Genomic DNA, 22369 nt, shown 5'->3' on the forward strand with positions numbered 1-22369 from the left:
CCCACCTTAAATCCCTTTGCACCTCACAACAACCACCCCCAGATCTGACACTGTTAGTTTTTATCTGAAACTGGGAATAACTGTAGATGTGAGTGGTGTTTTGAGACAATGGAACTGGAAATTCTCTGATCTGGAGGGATATAAGCTGACACACAAACGCTGGTGAATCTGCCTTCTTCGTATCTCAGCGTCACTTGAATTTTTTTTTATTCAGTTTTATTGAGTATTTCTGCTCACGCTGAATTAGTATGCACCTTATGGTCCATGATGACAAAGCCGCACTTACAAAAAAATAGAGACATAGGTATATATGATATTTAGAATAATTCATTTTATGACCTGTATAGTACAGTTCGGAAAACATTGTGGCACGGATGCAACATTATTCATATTCATTCGCATGCCTTCTTGCGGTTGTAATCAGTGATGGCGTTTTTTTTTTTCCCCAATCTTGCCCAATCTCCACATTTTGGTGCATGGTGCTGTTTCTTTTGTACTCCAGGACATGCAGAGGAAAGAATAGTACAGAGAGGTCAGTTCCGCGCTATATACAATCATCAAATTCAAATGTTAACAGTTCCTACACAACCAAGGACCGTCCTTCCTACATTTACGGCATGTGTATCTGTTGCTATGTACATACTTCTCTCTATGCTGTGGTTTCTATTACATTGAAGGTGTGGCTGACACTTATGAAGTTTGCTTTTCTGGGGGAAGTAGCGGTCTTGGAACAGAAGCTTGTAGATGTTGCATCCTCTTTTTCTTTTTCTGTCGCCTTTTCTTGTAAGAAGCGACGACAAAGTTCCTCTGCAAGGTGAGCAAAGAACGCACTTCTTTTCTTAGTGGACTCCGTGCATGCCTTGTACAGTACATGTGCATTGATTGTCATCAAGTCAAGCTTGTTGTAGCACACAGCAAACAGCCACCTGCGTGCTCCTGCTCGCACTGAATAAGTTCATACCTTCTGGTGCATGATGTCAACGCAGCACCAGGGAAAAAAAGAAAGAGACAAATATATGGGACATTTTGAAGAAATCATTTTATGACCTGAATCGTACCAATCAGAAAACATCATTGCACTATCCATCCATCCATCATATTCCGCTTATCCGAGATCGGGTCGCAGGGGCAGCAGCTTGAGCAGAGATGCCCAAACTTCCCTCTCCCCGGCCACTTCTTCTAGCTCTTCCGGGAGAATCCCAAGGCGTTCCCAGGCCAGCCGAGAGACATAGTCCCTCCAGCGTGTCCTGGGTCTTCCCCGGGGCCTCCTCCCAGTTAGATGTGCCTGGAACACCTCACCAGGGAGGCGTCCAGGAGGCATCCTGATCAGACGCCCGAGCCACCTCATTTGACTCCTCTCCATGCGGAGGAGCAGCGGCTCTACTCTGAGCCCCTCCCGGATGACTGAGCTTCTCACCCTATCTTTATGGGAAAGCCCAGACACCCTGCGGAGGAAACTCATTTCGCGATCTCGTTCTTTCGGTCACTACCCATAGCTCATGACCATAGGTGAGGGTAGGAACATAGATCGACTGGTAAATTGAGAGCTTTGCCTTACGGCTCAGCTCCTTTTTCACCACGACAGACCGATGCAGAGCCCGCGCCGATCCACCTGTCAATCTCACGCTCCTTTCTTCCCTCACTCATGAACAAGACCCCGAGATACTTGAACTCCTCCACTTGGGGCAGGATCTCGCTACCAACCCTGAAAGAGCACTCCACCCTTTTCTGGCTGAGGACCATGGTCTCGGATTTGGAAGTGCGATTCCCATCCCAGCCGCTTCACACTCGGCTGCGAACCGATCCAGAGAGAGCTGAAGATCACGGCCTGATGAAGCAAACAGGACAACATCATCTGCAAAAAGCAGTGACCCAATCCTGAGTCCACCAAACCGGACCCCCTCAATGCCCTGGCTGCACCTAGAAATTCTGTCCATAAAAGTTATGAACAGAATCGGTGACATAGGGCAGCCCTGGTGGAGTCCAACTCTCACTGGAAATGGGTTCGACTTACTGCCGGCAATCCGGACCATGCTCTGGCACCGGTCGTACAGGGACCGAACAGCTCTTATCAGGGGGTCCGGTACCCCATACTCTCGGAGTACCCCCCACAGGATTCCCTGAGGGACACGGTCGAATGCCTTTTCCAAGTCCACAAAACACATGTAGACTGGTTGGGCAAACTCCCATGCACCCTCCAGGACCCTGCTAAGGGTGTAGAGCTGGTCCACTGTTCCGCGACCAAGACGAAATCCACACTGTTCCTCCTGAATCCGAGGCTCGACTATCCAACGGACCCTCCTCTCCAGGACCCCCGAATAGACTTTTCCAGGGAGGCTGAGGAGTGTGATCTCTCTGTAGTTGGAACACACCCTCCGGTCCCCTTTCTTAAAGTGGGGGACCACCACCCCAGTGTGCCAATCCAGAGGCACTGTCCCTGATGTCCATGCGATGTTGCAGAGGCGTGTCAATCAAGACAGTCCTACAACATCCAGAGTCTTGAGGAACTCTGGGTGTATCTCATCCACCCCCGGGGCCCTGCCACCAAGGAGTTTTTTGACCACCTCGGTGACCTCAGTCCCAGAGATGGGGGAGCCCACCTCTGAGTCCCCAGGCTCTGCTTCCTTATTGGAAGGCATGTTAGTGGGATTGAGGAGGTCTTCGAAGTACTCCCCCCACCGACCCACAACGTCCCGAGTCAAGATCAGCAGTGCACCATCCCCACCATATACAGTGTTGACACTGCACTGCTTCCCCCTCCTGAGACGCCGGATGGTGGACCAGAATCTCCTCGAAGCCGTTCCGAAAGTCGTTCTCCATGGCCTCCCCAAACTCCTCCCACGCCCAAGTTTTTGCCTCAGCAACTACCAAAGCCGCATTCCGCTTGGCCTGCCGGTACCTATCAGCTGCCTCCAGAGTCCCACAGAACAAAAGGGTCCTGTAGGACTTCTTCTTCAGCTTGACGGCATCCCTCACCGCCAGTGTTCACCAACGGGTTTGGGGATTGCCGCCACGACAGGCACCGACCACCTTACGGCCACAGCTTCGGTCAGCCGCCTCAACAATAGAGGCACGGAACATGGCCCATTCGGACTCAATGTCCCCCACCTACCTCGGGATGTGGTCGAAGTTCTGCCGGAGGTGGGAGTTGAAGCTACTTCTGACAGGGGCATCTGCCAGACATTCCCAGCAGACCCTCACAACATGTTTGGGCCTACCAGGCCTGACCGGCATCCTCCCCCACCATCGAAGCCAACTCACCACCAGGTGGTGATCAGTTGACAGCTCCGCCCCTTTCTTCACCCGAGTATCCAAGACATGTGGCCGCAAGTCCGACGACACGACCACAAAGTCGATCGTCGAACTGAGGCCTAGGGTGTCCTGGTGCCAAGTGCACATATGAACACCCCTATGCTTGAACATGGTGTTCGTTATGGACAATCCGTGACGAGCACAGAAGTCCAATAACAAAACACCGCTCCGGTTCAGATCGGGGGGCCATTCCTCCCAATCACTCCCTTCTAGGTCTCACTGTCATTGCCCACGTGAGCATTGAAGTCTCCCAGCAGAACGAGGGAATCCCCAGAAGGTATGCCCTCTAGCACCACCTCCAGGGACTCCAAAAAGGGTGGTTACTCCAAACTGCTGTTCGGTGCATACGCACAAACAACAGTTAGGACCCATCATAGCACTAATGCAATATTATTTGAAAACGAACAGCGTCAGATCAGGTGTGAATTTATGCTGCTGCTATTAGTTACGGTCAGATCAGGAGTGGGGGAGGGAGAGCGTGAACGTGACTGAGAGAATAAAACTGAAAAAAAAAGCTAACTTTTACAAGTACCATAAATTTACACCCGATCTTATGCTGTATCGTGATCGTGACTGAGGGAATAAAAGTAAAAAAAAAAAAAAAGCTAACTCTTACAAGTACTATAAATTTACACTGGTTGTTACAGACGCAAATCAAATTATGTTTTTATTGTATAATATTAACAATAAGAGCAGCTCACTACTCAAAATGGTAAATTCGCGGGCGAGCTGGTTTCAAACTCACCACCGTCGGATTATAACTCAGCAGTTCTTACTGCTGCACCACGAAAGCTGTCGTATTCCACTTGTACCTTTTGTGAAAGTGCTTATTTGATATTCGGCCATCAGCCTTCACACATTATACAGTTCATGTCTACATTTTGTCATTTATTACTAAAACATGAAAAACATTTCTGTTTTAACGACGTGTTTACATAGATTGGCGTAGTCACGGAACACACATGAAACTATTTACTCTATACAATTCTAGGTAGCTCATTCCCAGATAATCAAGGCTTGAACTGGGAGAACTTCTTGCCTGTTCTGCGGCATTAAGGGGGGGAGGTTAGGGATGGAATAGCAGGCTACTTGCTGCTTGGGCTTATCGACACATTTAGAAGACAAAAGACTCTGACGGAGAGGTGCGAAGGGATTTAAGGTGGGCCGGGTTTATGAGTTTTTTCGTAGGCTCTGGTAATTCTATTGTTAAAAAGAAAAAGAGAGAAAAAAATCAAGAAATATCTGGGAAAAGTTATCCATGCTCGAAACCTTGCTATAAAAAGTAAGTAATTTCCATGGGTAAATCTTGAACTGAAAAAAAAAGTAAAAACTGGAAAAACAGCACATTTAATTGAGATAAAAGTCCAATTAATAGAAGACTCTGGTTGAAATGCAGGTCTACAGGACCAGCATTAGGCAGCCCTGGTTTAAACATAGACAAGACAGTCTTTCCTACTGAACCTACTTCCAAATTAAAAAAATAACAATAATAAAATAAATTACACTATAGCCTTAGTTTTCCAGCATTGCAACTATGAAATACACAGTAAATCTACTCTTATAAATCACATTAATACACATTAGGTCTCAGTAATGATATCCCTGTCCTTACCTATGATTATGAGCTGCTGATAATGACAAAAGAATGAGATTGCAAGTACAAACGACAGAAATTGACATGTGAGGTGCCTAGAGTTGTATTGGGTAAATAATACTGTACATCGTTATTTCTAACACATGCATTTCATGTGTGTTCCGTGTCCACAAAGATCTTGTTAAGTGTGGGATGAAAGGAAATGTGAGGCAAGAAATGCTGAACACATACCTAAAGCAGAAACTTTTTCCATGTTATACTAATAATGATGTGAAGTGTGTAATGTGTGAAGACTTTAGTCCAAATATCAAATAAACACGTGCAAATTAATTCAAGAATATAACCAAAGTAAAAAAAAATCATTCAATTTATATGTTGCTGTCAATGAGTTAAAAACCCAAGCTCAAATGTCAATCAACACAAAACTAATACATATTCCTGGATGGTGCAGAGGTATGAGCTGCTGCCTTATAACTGAAAAGTTGCAGGTTCAAGTCCCGGCGCTTCATGTTTTGAGTAGTGAGCTGCTATTATTATTATTACTATAATATAATAAAAACACACATTTGATTTGAGGCTGTAACACCTGGGGTAAATTTTGGCTACTTGTTTTTTTATTATTCAGTTTTATTCTCTCAGTGACGTTCATGTGGTACAACAAACTTGCCTCTCCCTCTCTGAGTTAATGCCATTTATCTCCATTCTTTTCACAAGAGCAGCGATGACCACAGTTGGTTCATGCCTGCTCAGAACTATTTGTTGTACCGGCAATCAAAGATATGATGTCCCATGACCGCTATCAAACTGGACAAAGGCAGAACCACAACAACAGACAGCTTCTTCATAGCGCTATCGCTGGCTTAATAGACTACTACACCGCAACACTGCTTGGTACCATAAGTAAAACGGGACTTCCACCTGCAGCTAAAGTCGCTTTAGTACACGAGCAAATCGCCATGAAAGTAATTAGATCTGGCAGTGTTATGCTGACAGTGTATGCGCCAAAAAAGAAGAAGCCTATGATTTTAGTCTGTAACAGATGGTGTAAAGTTTTGCTACCTGTGAAAGATATCACTGAAGGGGTATAAGCAGACACACAAATGCTGGTGAATCATGTATGCTTGGTATCTTGTTGTCACTTACATTTTTTGTTATTCAGTTTCATTCTTGAATAAAAGCACACTTGTTTCGTTATACCTTTGCAAAACTGTTTATTTTATATTCCAATAACCACTTGAATGACATCGAATCTGTCTCTGCCTCTCTCGCGCACGTACACACACAATCATTCATGAAACCGTCACTATTTGAAAACGATATGCCATTTGAACATTTTTTTTTTTTTGATCTTGCCCGTACTCTAAGAAGTCTGTATGCATTTTCAGAACCATGCACCATAATGCGGAGTACAGGCAAGACTGTAAAAAAAAACATGTTCAAATGACAACTCATGTTTGAAAGAAAAAAGATGTGCTTTGGAATCGAGGACTCTCTAGCCAAGATGGCTTGCAAAATAAAACGCGCCTGATAAGCATATGCTTCTTAAGGAAATAAAAATAATCTGTTTGAAGGAATTACATCATTTGTTTGAACAGAGGGCTACGTACTAGATCAATTTCACTTTGCAGACGGTGAAACAAATTAAATGTTGAGCTGTCTTTAATGATAAATGATTTCTGACATAGTTTGCAGACTGCTGTCTTTTAAGTAACATCAGACTTTTCAAAACCAAACCACCTCCATGGCGAGTCAGGATGATCCTCGTCTTGCAATTAAATCTAATGACGCAGATTGTGAGGGTGTTTATGCTCTGGCTCTGTCTGCTCACTCAGGCAGCTACGCTAGCTTCTCCTGTGGTGTGCTGACTGTGCATGCACGTGTAGTAATCTAACCTGTGACAGTGAATGCATGGACTCTCTAGGTGTGTTTTTGATTGCTTTTTACAAAGTGAGTGACATACTCAATAATTTCAGCTCACACATCGTTAAAACAATTAAGATACTATCATAGATGATACATATTGCACACTCCTAGGGAACAGAATGGGGATGTATGAAGAAGACAATCTTCAATTATTGTGCATTTGACTGCTCATCTGTGATGAAACAGGTAGAGTCTCATTTTTTGTAATAGTGTTCAAGGTGGCACAGTGTCTCACAGTTTAAAAAGACTGGGTTTGAATCCTAGCCCAGTCAATGTCTGTGAAAAGTTTCCATATGCTCCCAAAGCCTTGTAAATCGAAACCGACCCAAAGTAAGTAAGCCTATGTTCTAATCAATGGACTGGGCCAACAATTGTGGTTGAGCCCTGCCTTTTATTTGGATATAATAGGCGCCAGTTTCCCACAATCTTCAACTGGATTAGATGGGTTCAGAAATTTGATGAATGGATAATACACAATTAATATAAATTACAAGAAGTTAAAATTTCATGGCAATACATACATAGCCTAGAAGGAGTTGAATTTTGGCACAAATAAAGATCAATGCAATGAAGACTGCATGAGACACTATTTTAGTCTGACAGTGTTATAATCTTCCTTGCTTTGTAAAGCACCCTGTAATAGTATATGCTGTTCATGACAATGTATAATATACAATCTTTATAACTGATAAAAGTTAACTTGATAGCATAACATGCAAATTAACCATAGGATTATTTCATGATCTGTGTCAAAGCTAGAATGATTCAAATTACAGAATAGTAAATTTGGACAATGTTTTCTAAAGTATGACCTGGAAATTAAGTAATTAAATTTGCATAACAGTAGACTCAACAGTATAAAAAGAGGCATATTTTCATTTATGCTGGAAAACACCACCATGAACTCCATTGAGGCTTAAAGTGGCAGGAATGTGTCTAATTTTTGCATGTTGTTGTACTCACCGTCCATTATTTATGTAAATTTTTTCCAATAATAGACTCAATGGCTTTGGAGGAGCTCTATATGAGTACAACTAGATAAATAGGGAGAAACTCTGTGTAAAAAAATCATACTTGATATGTGTGCTTTCACATGGCATGATATAACCAACAGGTTTGGCAAGAATAGTGTAATGACTCACACAAGAATTATTCAAACTAGGCCTCCAATAAAAATAACAATGATGTCCATGGTGGTCTTTACGGCATTCAATATTTTTTCTATTAATACTAATTATAAAAATAATGCTCCATTATCTCATAAACTGTGCAAAAACATGAGATTAAATTTTTATTCTCTGCCACCATTACAAACTACAAAACCAATATAATTTTTGAGTGGAGTATTCCTTTAACCATGATGTAAATAGCCCATCACTTCATGCATCCATTAACCAACCCACTATATCCTAAGTACAGGGTTACGGGGGTCTGCTGGAGCCAATCCCAGCCAACACAGGGAGCAATGCAGGAAACAAAATCACCAATGCACCTAACCTGCATGTCTTTGGTGTGTGGGAGGAAACCGGAGCACCCGGAGGAAACCCACGCAGGCATGGGGAAAACATGCAAACTCCACACAGGTAGGACAACCCGGGTCTCCTAACAGCGAGGCAGCAGCGCTACCACTGTGCCACCGTGCTGCCAATAGCCCATCACTTGAAGAATGCAAAACATTGCCCCAGTCCCTTGTCTTGTGGAAGTGGATTGATCCTTCAACATCTGCATAAATTCTTCTTAATGGTACTTCATATTTCCTTACACACCCCAAAGATGTGTTTGTTAGGTTAACTGGTACAATATGTGTGTACAGCATTGGAAATGGATTTGGTTTTCATGTCCCAAATTGGATTAAGCCAAGAATGAAAATGAATAACAACTGTATTACCGCCATTTAATTTGTTTGAAAGAAATCTGAAGAATCTTTGTTTTCTAATATATAAACAGAAGCAAAAGAAAAGGACTGCCTGAAGTGCACAATGCCTTATGGACTAGAACATATTTATATGATAATTACTATGCACAAATGATGCTTTACTGATTGATTTAATTATGGTGAAAATGAAAACTGGAAGTGAAAGGCAAAATTGTATGCTAATAATAAGAAGTACATTTGGGAGTGTGCTTTTAGTTATATCAATACTAAATCAAAACAAGCATGGTACAATTAAGAAAATCCTAATTAAAAATCTGCAAAAGCTATGCTATTTATTACAAGTTTATATGTGCACTGGGGTGTATATGATGTGATATGTTTGCAGTCTTTGGTGTTGGAAAGACACTACACAATAATTCAAAGACTAATATGACTGATTAATAGGAACAGTAATAGATCATTAACTATCATCAATAATTTGCATACCTGTTTTCAATATCACTGCTAATGTTAAATTTGTACTATAATTTTGAAACATCTTATTAAAAGGTAATCCTTTAGAGGACAGAATAGCAAGCGCCGTTACTGCACTATGTCTCACTGCTTACCTTTTAAGGTATCATTGCAGGCTGAGGTGCTCTTTGTGTGGATCTTTTTAAGATCTCAACTCTTTGAATCTCACAGATCCAGACTACTTTGCCTGGTTTATTGACTTTAGATTTCCCCAGCATGAGCTTTGTAAGCTAATGACTTGCACCTTTTTAAGGAAGAGCACCCCAATCAGAACAGGATCATGTCTTACTGTCCCTGCTGCAGGGTTAGGCTGTGATACCACTTGACAAATGGATTTTAACTGGTCCAAAGGAAAGATACATTTTTTTAACTTTGGCATGTTATCATTTTTATTATTATGACAAATAACAATAAGAAATGGTCATTTCAAATCTGTTTCTGAAAATTTAGCCCAAAAGGAGTGCTGCAATGCTTTTAAATCACTTAACAGTGCTAACAAAATATTACAGGAATGATCTTTCTTACTCTCAATAACATGGCAGGGGGCAGAAACCTTCAAAGACTGTTCCTAATGCTTCTTTTTTAACATTTTAATGGTGTAAGTTAAAAAATAGTATTAAGAAAAGTGTGATAATTAGAAGGAAAATGCATGTTGGTTTATTCTGTTAAACTGCTAGCACTCCCAGCAAATTTTTTTTTCACCTTTCAGCTTCTTGCTCTGCCGAGTGAACTTATAACTGTGGGATGAATATTGTACAATTTTAATGATCAAGGACTTGCACGACTAATTTATATACAGTGATCAATTTTGTACTTCACTCTACACATTCCATGTGATCAGAGTTATTCACATAGATCAAATACCTACACATGAGGATGAAAATGCAGTGTGGGTTGTGGCACAGATTTCTTCATTATTAGAGCTATCAGCAACTGTACAAAGCTCTTGTACTGGTATTAGAGCAGGTCCATTTCCATCCTCAAAGATATAAAGTGCAATCTATAATGAAAGAAAAAAAAAGAAATCCTGAGCCAATACAACATAAATTCAAAATCAGAAAATATATCTCTTCATATGCAGAATTGCTTTTCTTCTGCTTTACACTGTACAACAGACATAATCAATTAAAAACATGTTGAAAATAATCAGGTTATATTGCTCTATTCCAGAAGAGTACAGTGTAAAATAAATCTTGGGCAATGAGACTGATCCTTATTTACAAAATACAATTTGACTGTAAGTTGGAAATTGGAGGTGTGATGATGAATGTTGTTAGTGCATATGCCCCGCAAGTTGGGTGTGCAATGGATGAGAAAGAAAATTTTTGGAGTGAGTTGGATGAAGTGATGAACAGTGTAGCCAAGGGAAAGAAAGTGATGATTGGAGCAGATTTCAATGGGCATGTTGGTGAAGGGAACAGTGGAGATGAGGAGGTGATGGGTAGGTATGGTGTCAAGGAGAGGAATGAAGAAGGTCAGAGGATAGTGGATTTTGCCAAAAGGATGGACATGACTGTGGTGAATATGAATTTTAAGAAGAGGGAGGAACATACGGTGATGTACATGAGTGGAGGAATATGCACTCAGGCAGATTACATTCTATGCAGAAGAGTCAATCTGAAGGAGATTGAAGACTGCAAAGTAGTGGCAGGGGAAAGTGTAGTTAAGCAGCATAGAATGGTGGTCTGTAGGATGACAAAAGAAAGGAAGATGAGATGAGGAAGAGAGTGAGGGGAGAGCCAAGGATCAAATGGTGGAAGTTGAAACAGGAAGACTGCAAGGTTGAGTTTAGGGAGAAGGTGAGACAGGCACTGGGTGGTAGTGAAGAATTATATAAATGTAATGAATTATTATTATTATTATAAGAATTACCAGACAGTTGGGAAACTACAGCAGATGTAGTAAGGGTGACAGCAAGAAGGATGTTTGGTGTGACATCTGGACAGAGGAAGGAGGAAAAGGAAGCCTGGTGGTGGAATGGGGAAGTACAGGAGAGTATACAGAGGAAGATGATGGCAAAGAAGAAGTGGGATAGTCAGAGAGATGCAGAAAGTAGACAAAAGTACAAGGAGATAAGGCGTAAGATGAAGAGAGCGGTGGCGAAGGCTAAAGAAAAGGCGTATGATGAGTTGTATGAGAGGTTGGATACTAAAGAGGGAGAAAAGGACCTGTACTGATTGGATAGACAGAGGGACCAAGATGGGAAAGATGTGCAGCAGGCTAGGGTAATAAAGGATAAAGATGTAAACGTACTCACAAGTGAGGAGAGTGTGTTGAGCAGATGGAAAGAGTACTTTGAGAGGCTTATGAATGAAGAGAACGAGAGAGAGAAGAGGTTAGATGATGGTGAGATAGTGAATCAGGAAGTGCAACGGATTAGCAAGGAGGAAGTAAGGACAGCTATGAAGAGGATGAAGAATGGAAAAGCCGTTGGTCCAGATGACATAGCTGTGGGAGGTGTTTAGGAGCGATGGCAGTGGAGTTGTTAACCAGATTGTTTATTGGAATCTTGGTAAGTGAGAGGATGCCTGAGGAGTGTAGAAGAAGTGTACTGGTGCCGATATTTAAGAATAAGGGGGATGTGCAGGACTGTAGTAACTACAGGGGGATAAAATTGATGAGCCACAGCATGAAGTTATGGAAAACAGTAGTAGAAGCTAGGTTAAGAAGTGAGGTGATGATTAGTGAGCAGCAGTATGGTTTCATGCCAAGAAAGAGCACCACAGATGCAATATTTGCTCAGAGGGTGTTGATGGAGAAGTATAGAGAAGGCCAGAAGGAGTTGCATTACGTCTTTGTGGACCTGGAGAAATCATATGACAGGGTGCCTCGAAAGGAGTTGTGGTATTGTATGAGGAAGTCGGGAGTGGCAGAGAAGTATGTAAGAGTTGTACAGGATATGTACAAGGGAAGTGTGACTGTGGTGAGGTCTGCGATAGGAGTGACGGATGCACTTAAGGTGGAGGTGGGATTACATCAGGGATCGGCTCTGAGTCCTTTCTTATTTGCAATGGTGATGGACAGGTTGACAGATGAGATTAGACAGGAGTCCCTGTGGACTATGATGTTTGCTGATGACATTGTGAACTGTAGCGAAAGTAGGGAGCAGGTTCAGGAGACCCTGGAAAGGTGGAGATATCCTCTAGAGAGGAGAGGAATGAAGGTCAGTAGGAACAAGACAGAATTACCAAGTGTAATCAAGAGTACTGGTTCGATCCCCACTCACTCCTATATTTGCCGTTTTCAGTAGTAAGCTGCTCTTTTTGTTAATATTATACAGTACACACATGCACTTGATTTGTGTCTGTACTTGCGCTGTTACTTAGAGAGTCAGATCGGGGGGAGGGGTGATGTTAGACCAGGTGAGCTCATTCAGTGCTGCAGAAACAACGCACATGTTGATTTTTTTTTTCTTTCAGTACATGTGCCTTCCCTGTTTATTTGTACATCTCTGCCTGTCTGTCTCTGTATTACGCAGTGCTCTGTCTGTCTGTGTGTTATGGATCTTGAAAAAAATAAGTTATAAGGACGGTTTGCTGACTTGGAGCACCACTGCCTTACTGTGCCACAGAGACGCAAGTTCGATTCCCAGCTTTGAAGAAAGTGATTTTTTTTTCCTCAAACGGACATTGAATTTATAAATTGGCATGCACTGTAAATCGTTAACTTTAAAATGTCAATCGCGGTTATTTCTGTTGATTAATTCATGCTTTTTTACTTAGAGTCAGAACAGGAGCTTTTTCAGCTTATTCAGCTTCAGATCTGACTCAAACAGCGCCAGTATAACTTCACACCCAACCTGACGCTGTTCGTTTTCAAATAATATTGCATTACTTCGACGATGTTTTCTGATTGGTACTATTCGCGTCATAAAATGATTTCTTCAAAACGTCACATATATTTGTCTCTTTCTTTTTTAAAATGTGTGTTGTAGCACTCAGCAACTGGCCACCTGCATGTTCTTGCGCACACTAAATCAGACAGCGCTATATGCAATCATCAGATTCAAATGTTAAGTTATATAGCACAGAATGGAAATCAGCAGTTCTTAGCATTCCACCACGCAAGCTGTCATATCAACCGCCTACTGTAACTTGCTTTCTTTTTTCTTCGGTTATAGTCTTGAATAAAAGTGCACTTGTTTTGTTATACTTCTGCATCAACATATGTTCCTGTGTTTGAGCTACATGGGCATGCTCAAAAAATACGCGTGTAATGCCACGAAAAGTGCATGCAGACACTTCAGTTCGCAAGCATTGGTACGACAATGCAGTCACAAGTACACTGCGGAGCTTTGGCGCGTCTTTATGTGAAAACAGCAGTGTCAGATGGGGAGTGTCTGATGATTGCATATAGCGCTGAAGTTACTGCTCTTTACTATGCTTTCCTCTGCATGTCCTGGAGTACAAAAGAAACAGCATACAGCAACACGTGGGGACTGGCAATACTGGGGGAAAAAACACGCGGTCGTATGTATCGTGATACACTGCAGAGCTATAGAGCGTCTTTATGTAAAAACCGCAGTGCCAGGTTGGGGGCGGTAGGGATGGATCCTGAACGCGACTGAGACAATGAAAAGTGAATTTAAAAAAAATAAAGCTAACCTTTACAAATATCATAAATTACACCGGCTGTTACAGACTGAAATCAAATGTATCTTTTTATTCTAAAATAGTGAAAATAAGAACACTTCTCAAATGGGAGTTGTGCAGGATCGAACTCGTGGCCTTCTGATGCGTAGTCAGCGACTGATACTGTTACGCCACGGAAGCAGTGATAGTTAATTCATATCAATGTCTCACACTAAGGCGGGTTTTTTTTGGCGGTGGCTTTTTTTTGTATCTTTTGTGAAAGTGTGTCTTTGATATTTGGACTTCAGGCTTCATACATTATATAGTTTATGCCTACATTTTGTCAATTGCTACTAGAATATATAACACGTTTCTGTTTTAACAATGTGTTTACACAGATTACTGTAGAAATGCAACACATATGAAATGCGTGTGTTTCAAATAACAATCTTATTATTTCTACTCTAAAACTCCACTTCACTCCCAGATAATCAATCAAGGCAAGAGCTGGGAAAAGCCTGTTTACGTTCTAAGTCGTTGGGGGGATGGAATAGCCGGCTGCTGGCAGCTTGTCTTTATCAGTACATTTAGATGACAAAAGACGCTGGCGGAGAGGTGAGAAAGGTTTTAAGAAGCGATTTAAGGTGGGCCGGATATACGAGTTTTTTCGTAGGCTCTGGTAATTCTAGTGTTAAATACTTGGGATCAACAGTACACAGAAATGGGGATTGTGGAAGAGAGGTGAAAAAGAGAGTGTAGGCAGGGTGGAATGGGTGGAGAAGAGTGTCAGGAGTGATTTGTGACAGACGGTTATCAGCAAGAATGAAAGGGAAGGTCTACAGGATGGTAGTGAGACCAGCTTTGTTATATGGGTTAGAGACGGTGGCACTGACCAGAAAGCAGGAGACAGAGCTGGAGGTGGCAGAGTTAAAGATGCTAAGATTTGCATTGGGTGTGATGAGGATGGACAGGATTAGAAATGAGTACATTAGAGGGTCAGCTCAAGTTTTACGGTTGGGAGACAAAGTCAGAGAGGTGAGATTGCATTGGTTTGGACATGTGCAGAGAAGAGATGCTGAGTATATTGGGAGAAGGATGCTAAGGATAGAGCTGCCAGGCAAGAGAAAAAGAGGAAGGCCTATGAGGAGGTTTATGGATGTGGTGAGAAAGGACATGCAGGTGATGGGTATGACAGAACAAGATGCAGAGGACAGAAAGATATGGAAGAATATGATCCGCTGTGGCAACCTCTAATGGGAGCAGCCGAAAGAAGAAGAAGAAGAAGAAGTTGAGCGCATATTCATTTCTATTCATATTTCGTCATTCATCAGTATAAAAATATCCATCTATCCATCCATCCATCCATTTTCCAACCCGCTGAATCCGAACACAGGGTCACGGGGGTCTGCTGGAGACAATCCCAGCCAACATAGGGCACAAGGCAGAAACCAATCCAGGGCAGGGTGCCAACCCACCACAGTATAAAAATATTAAAATCTCAATTACTTTCAATATACTCTATTGTTACATATATTGTTACATAATTCTCTTTCATTTAGCAACTCAGAACACTATACATTTGTAAGCTTAACAACAAAATATAAAACAAATTAACACAGAATAAGGCACAAAAATGGCATGCAGAACTCAAACATCCTGCAATACGTCAATGCAAAAATATATAAATAAATATTTTGTTTCTCAGATGATGGAAGCACCACATCTTCTACAAAAAATCATATTATGGTCAATGTCTCTTAGATCACATGTAATGTACTTTCTAGTATTTGGTCAAAACAACTGCTAAATGATTGTCTCTTTATGGGAGCAGGCTATTAACCTTAAAGAGCATGTGTACCTCATAATTTGGCCACTGAGTATATGCATATTGTATACACTGATCAGCTACAACAATAAAATCACCCGCCTAATTTCATGTAGGCTCCCCTCAGGACGCCAAAACAGCTCTGATCCAAGACCTGTGAAGGTGTCCCGTAACATGAGAAGCCCCCAAGATGTGTGCAGCAGATCATTTAAGTCCTGTAAGTTGCGAGGTGGGGCCTCTATTGATCAGACTCGTTTTTCTAGCATATCCAACAGATGCACGACTAGATTGAGATCTGAGGAAGTTGGAGGCCAAGTCAACACCTTGAACTCTTTGGCACATCCCTTAAATCATTCCTGACAATTTTTGCAGTGTACCAGGGCACCTTATCCTGCTGAAAAAAAGGCCACTGCCATAAGGGAATACTGTTGTCAAGGGGTGTATGAAGTCTGCAAAAATCTTTATGTAGGCAGTGCATGTCAAAGTAACATCCACATTAACACCGAGACCCAAGGTTTCCCAGCAGAACCTTGCCCAGAGCATCACACTGCATCCACCGGCTTGCCTTCTTCCCATAGTGCATCCTGTTGCCATCTCTTCTCTAGGCAAATGATACACATGCAACTGGCTATCAAACATGATCTAAAAGAAAACTTGATTCATCAGACCAGGCCACCTTCTTTCATAACTCCATTGGCTAGCTCTGATGCTCACATGCCCATGGCGGAGGACAGGGGTCAGCATGGGCACTCTGACAGGTCTGTGGCTATACATACACAGCAAACTACAATGCACTCTGTGCTCTGAAACCTTTCTCTCATGGCCAGCATTATGTTTTTTCAGGGGATTAGACCAGACAGGCTAGCATTTACTCCCTATGTGCATCAATGAGCCATTGTTGCCCATGATCCTGTTGCTGGTTTGGTGGTTGCCCTTCCTTGGACCACTTTTGGTAGGTACTAACTACTGCATACCAGAAGCACTCCACAAGACCTGCCATTTTGGAGATGCTCTGACCCAGTCATCTAGCCATCTCAATTTAGCCCATTTCAAAGTTGCTCAGATCCTTATGCTTGCCCGTTTTTCCTGCTTCTAACACATCGCCTTGAAGAACTGCCTACTCACTTGATACCCAACATATCCCTTCCCTGAGAGGTGCCATTGTAACGAGATAATCAATGTTATTCACTTCACTTGTCGATGGTTTTAATGTTGTGGCTGATTGTTGTACCTAAGTCTATATAAGTATTTATATACTCACATATACGCAAACATGTATATTTGTAGACCACTTTATACATGGGGGTTTGGGGATTCAAACTCCTCAAAAGTAGACCATATAATCTATGAACCTCATGAAATGAATGGAACTCACTTTGATACTGGTAATGCCAATTCCAGTTAAAGCCTCATTATAAGTATTACAGTATGAAATATACAGGGCAGGCTAGTTCAAAAGCTCTGGTTGATTCATCATTCCAAGCTCTGCTGGAACATTGACTGCCACAAACATAGCCCCTATGTACTTTATCTATGCCAACAAATATAGTAGAATAGTTTCTGACAGAAAAATATATTTCAGGTCAAGTTATTCATCAAAAAAAAACTTAATATATATAGTGCTTAATATATGTAGTGACATCCTTGTGAATTATTCCAAAAATACTAAAACAGTGCAGCTTGAGTACAACTTCTGAATCAACTTAATTGACCACCAATCATCTCACCCTCTCTGTAGGACTAGAAAACTGTCAGTTAGTACAAAGACACCACTATACCCACCACACACCTGATGAAGGCTAGAAAGCAAAAATGTTGTGTCTCTTACCAAGGTTTTTTTTCAAAATGGAAATAACTTTTAACTTTTTTTTTCCTTTGCACATGCATGTTGATGTAGCTCTTCACTAATTTTATTATACTTATGTTCTACTCAAATCCCTAATTTTTCTTAAAATTCATTGATATTTGTGATAGATCAGTTTTAGTTACATTTACAGCATGGCATGAAATACACTGTTGCTTCAGGTCCCTAACCTACAATATACATTTTTAATGCTATGCATTTTTCCTGCAATGAATTCTGTTAAATTCCCATATTCATAGCCCTCTAGTTTCATAGCCCTCTAGTTTCCTTTAAAATGGCTTTTTTAGATCAACTCAACAACCTGCTAATTTACTACAGAGTGCCACTTGTGCTACTAGCAGAATTCAACATCCATTCAGTGTTCCCACTCCTGTAGTTTTCCTCAAATAAACTCCACTTTTCTGCTATTCTCAAAGTTGGCAACTTACTGTATGTATTTACATAATTGCTCCAATCCAAACTCCACATATCTAACCATTTTGTCAGCTCATTTTCCTACATAATTCCCTTCCTCCTTTATCCCCAACTCATGGTCAAAATTCACCTATAATGTACTATACACCTTCTGTTACAAACACATTCTCCTTTTGTATTATCATCCTCTTTGTGTCCAGTTCCACAAATGGGCCTGGTTTACTGCTGAGACATGCACTGCAGGAAGGTCATTCTGCTTAGAGTATCACTTCAAAGCCACAATGCTCGCAAATTACCACAACAACAACAAAAAACAATAACAACACAAATATTAACTTTATTTTGGCTTGTGTTAAAGTACTTTTCAGTATACAGTCTACAACAGGCTCGTCTGTAGGACTCCCATTGAACATGACATTTTGCATACAGCAATAATTCAAAAGTATTAGGGTTCAGCAGGTCAGTGGCTGTGGGGCTCCAGTATGCCCAGGGTTCAGCAGTGGTGGGGTTCTCAGTGTCAAGTTGTGTAACACTCTTTGTCTAACTAATAAATGCTTCACTAGGCACTCCTAACCCCCGATATAGAGCACAAGACCCAGTTTCTCACTTACATGGCACAATAATAAAAACAAAAAGCATAAGAATTCCTAATAAAAAGGAAAAGCAAGTAATGTAACATAATACATAATAATAACAATAATAGAAATAAAATATATATTGTATATGAAAAAAAAATATTTCATACACTGGCTGTTTATATGAGTTCAAAGCTTATTAAATACATAGAACAGTGACTGATCGCCACTACAGCACAAACTGATACTTTAATCATTTTCCTTTCTGAAAATCTTGTCATGATCAGGTTTTTGGTTTATTTTTTGTAGCTATTCCTTGGTCTATAAAAATTTTGTAAACACTGTTTTGATAACAAGTATTATAGTGATTATGCTTATTTTTTTGTTTCACTGATTTTTTGCCAGGTTTAAAATGAAATGCATTCATGATGGTGCCATGCTTTTCATCCTATGAGTACCACCATTTTGGGACCTTTTTGTTCACAGTTACTATGCCATTGCTAGATGAGGTCAATTGCAAGTATGCAAATTGTGATATCACTGGGTTGAACATAAAAAAGATCAACATAATGCACTTCCTGGTTTTCGAAGTATGTGGATACAAAAAAAGAAAAGACCTAGCATTTTCATTAGTGTTTCAATCTGATTTTTTGCAACAAATTCTTTTGTCGATTGATTATGTCTTTGTACTTACTTTTTGCACTGGCTATGTGAAAATAATTTGGTTTGACTCCTCTGCTACATTGTTGTTTATTACAATTTTGGTTACACATCCAGGGCTTAGGAGATTACTGTTTTACTGGTATGGGCCTTTGCCTGTTAAGAGAACCTGTACTCCTGATTCCATTCTTATATAAATACTGCTGCCACCCAGAGAAGTCAGCGCTCTATCAGTTTCTCTGCCTACTAACCTTGTCCCAGGGAGACAGGCACAGTTTTCACCCTGTGACTCTTAGATTTTCGCTTTGTTGATAGAGCAAAACTATACAATAAACAAGAAAACATAAGAAATCAAAGAAATACAATAACGGCCATTGTTTTGTAAGCAATTAAGTTCATAAATCAAAATATCTCTACATATCTTTCAAACTAAAATTTCCCTTAACTGTAGATGATGTTGTATATTACAATTTGTCCTAGCCTTCATTACACCAACCACAGTCCTGAAGAGAACATCACTTTCCTCCTTAATTCATATTTACGCAATTGACATTCTCAAGCTGTGTCACCATCCAATAACCAGTACTTTGAACCTGTCACTTCTATTCTGCCATCTCCTTTGATCATCCTCTTTCCAGCAGTATTTTTGTTATTTTCTTATAACTCAGGAGGTTCTTCTGTTTAATAAAGCCATCTCTTCACCTCGCAGTTTCTAAGATCTTTCCTCTAAAAACCCAGAAATGTGTAGTCTTTAAATGACTATTCTCAATAAGATGATCCATCTGTCCATTGCCAAATCAAGATGTGACTATTATTACTTTTCCACATCAGTCTCAATTTCTTTGCAGCTTCTGAAACCACTGTATATGTCTGTGTGGTGAGTGGTGGTCCGTGGTGCAAGGCGACTTTTTAAATAAATAATCACGGCCTGTAAGTGGAGGCTCGAAATGGGTGCAGGTGCGCAAGATGGTGCCACTTTGGGTTTGGTTGCAGTATCTTGGACAATAGCACGTGTACACATATGCAAAAGCGAGTTTATTGGTCAGGTGCTGAATTCACTCCTCGAAGTGAACAGAGGTTCGCACTTGCACCCATTCAAGCCATCAAGTTAGTATAAAAGGAGCCTGCAAGTGACAGGAGGAAAAAGGGGATCAAAAGTGGAAAGAAACAAGACAGAAAGAGACAGACATGGAAGTTAAAGGATGGAGAAAAAGGCAGGAGTGAGACAGAGAGCCAGTGCCAGGCAAAAGGAAGAAGGCAGACGGGAATGTGAGCCCCAGAAGAGGAGCGTGTGGTCAGTGCTTGAGGGGGCTGAGGGTTGCTCCTGCTGAGCATGGGAGGAGGAGCAACATTACTCTGGAGGGACTCTCCCACAAAGCCGGCAATGGCAGCGGAAGTCCAAAGGAAACAAGGCTCGGGCGGTGCCTCATGGATCGCCATGGAATGGGCATTGGTGACACGAGCAGATAAGAAGTTTGTCTGCATCTGTTGGATGATGTCTGTCTGTGCTGCGAGACCCAAACAGGGTAAGCCAGAGAGATGTCAGTTTTAAACGGAAGCATTGGGGACTGAGATTTTTATAAGAAGATTCCTGCATGTTTTAACCTCATTTTAAAGATATTTATTTATTGGATTTTAACCTCCACTATCACCATTTTATGGATTATTTATTTATTGAACTTTCGATGCACTGCACTGTTGTACACTTTTGCTTTTGACTTTGTTTTAAATAAAAGCAATTTGGCACCTTTTTGCACCAACCCCTTGTTTGGAATATACATGTCCTCATCCGCCCGGCTCATCTTGGTTATGTTATCAACAGTGGTGCATTCCAGAAAAGGAAGGAACTGGTAGCATGGAGCTGACCAACACCGTCACAGTCTGACTGGACTAAAGAAAAAGGGAAACATTTATTTTCCTTGTCCTACCTTTCTCCCTGATAATAGAAGGAAATCTGCTGGAGCCCCACAGGATTTTTGTTCTACGCCCTCTTTTTTTTTTTTTTTTACTATTGCCCCGGGCTCCACTATTGCTTTTATTCAACATGATTCAATGACTTATTTTTCCCCTTTTGATACAACTGCCTCCTTGCAAGATATCAGCTTGCCCAACAAAATATCTTTTTTTAGATAGCTTAACACCTGTAGTACAGCTTCTCTAAGACTCAGTTGCTCCACACTCCACACAATCCATTACTGAAGTAAAATCTGTTATTCATATTGGGATCAAGTAGAAAAATTGTAATATTATGACTGACATATTTAAGGACAATTAATCTTTGCCATGACCAATATGCACATATTTCTTTTCCATAACATCCTCTTGTACTTGTCTATACGCTTAAACCATAGTTAGCAGTCTTAGCAATGCTGTGCGGGCCTACTGTAGAACCTTTCGGCAGGACTCCATATCTGTGCTATTTGACCTTTCAGCTTTAAAAAATGTGTCAACCGGTCTAGTTTACAACCTTCCAACAATCAACCTATTATACTTTCTTTCACTATTGCTCACATGTGATTAACAATCCTGCACCACTAGAAGAGCTGACCCTGGGCATCCATTGTTACATCATATGGATCAGCTTGGTCTATGTCCTCATCTTGCACTGGTCATCTGATGAGGCTTTTATTTCAAGTATGCAAAAACCTTTGACATTAATTTTCAGAAAAAAAGTGTAGTAGGTAGTCTTTTTTTCATTTTTCTTTTTCATATCCCAGAGTATTTCATTATAATTGCTGGTTGGAACCTCTATGTTATTTGATCATAGGCATAATTCTAACACGTCTTCAGTCATATCGCTGAATTCAAGACAAACAAGAACTTGTTGACAAGACAACACATAAGGGTTAAATCAAGTGCTAACTGCTTATAATACATGTTTAAATAGCCACTTGTCAATTCTAGTCCTGCAGTATACAAGAATTGTCCGGCTGATCACATCAAAACCATCACCTTGAACATAAAAAAAATTAAAGAAATGATTATGGACTTTAGGAGGGGACAAGTGAACAACACGCCAGTCTGCATTGATGAAGCAGTGGTGGAGAGAGTGGGAAGTTTAAAATTTCTCGGTCTACACATCTCAGAGTAACTAAACTGGTCACAAAACACCACTGCGCCTTCACTACCTCAGATGCTTGAAAGAAATGAGGTATGCAGAAACAAATACTGGTGAGTTTCTACTGCAGCCATCACTGAGAGTGTACCGTGATTTGTTTGTCCTCCGTTGAAGTGGTGTTACC

At 40.9% G+C, this 22369-nt stretch overlaps 1 protein-coding gene across 1 annotated transcript in view; it reads right to left on the reverse strand.

Annotated features, from left to right (window-relative positions):
* b3glcta (beta 3-glucosyltransferase a) overlaps positions 1-22369 on the reverse strand; it is a 455564-nt gene that overhangs the window by 81125 nt on the left and 352070 nt on the right. The window contains exon 9 of the mRNA XM_051927190.1: positions 10087-10218. Within this exon, the coding sequence (XP_051783150.1) occupies positions 10087-10218 (132 nt within the window). The remainder of the gene's footprint in view (positions 1-10086; positions 10219-22369) is intronic.

The sequence above is a fragment of the Erpetoichthys calabaricus genome, chromosome 4 (assembly GCF_900747795.2).
Source record: "Erpetoichthys calabaricus chromosome 4, fErpCal1.3, whole genome shotgun sequence".
In the NCBI taxonomy this organism is placed as follows: Eukaryota; Metazoa; Chordata; class Cladistia; order Polypteriformes; family Polypteridae; genus Erpetoichthys; species Erpetoichthys calabaricus.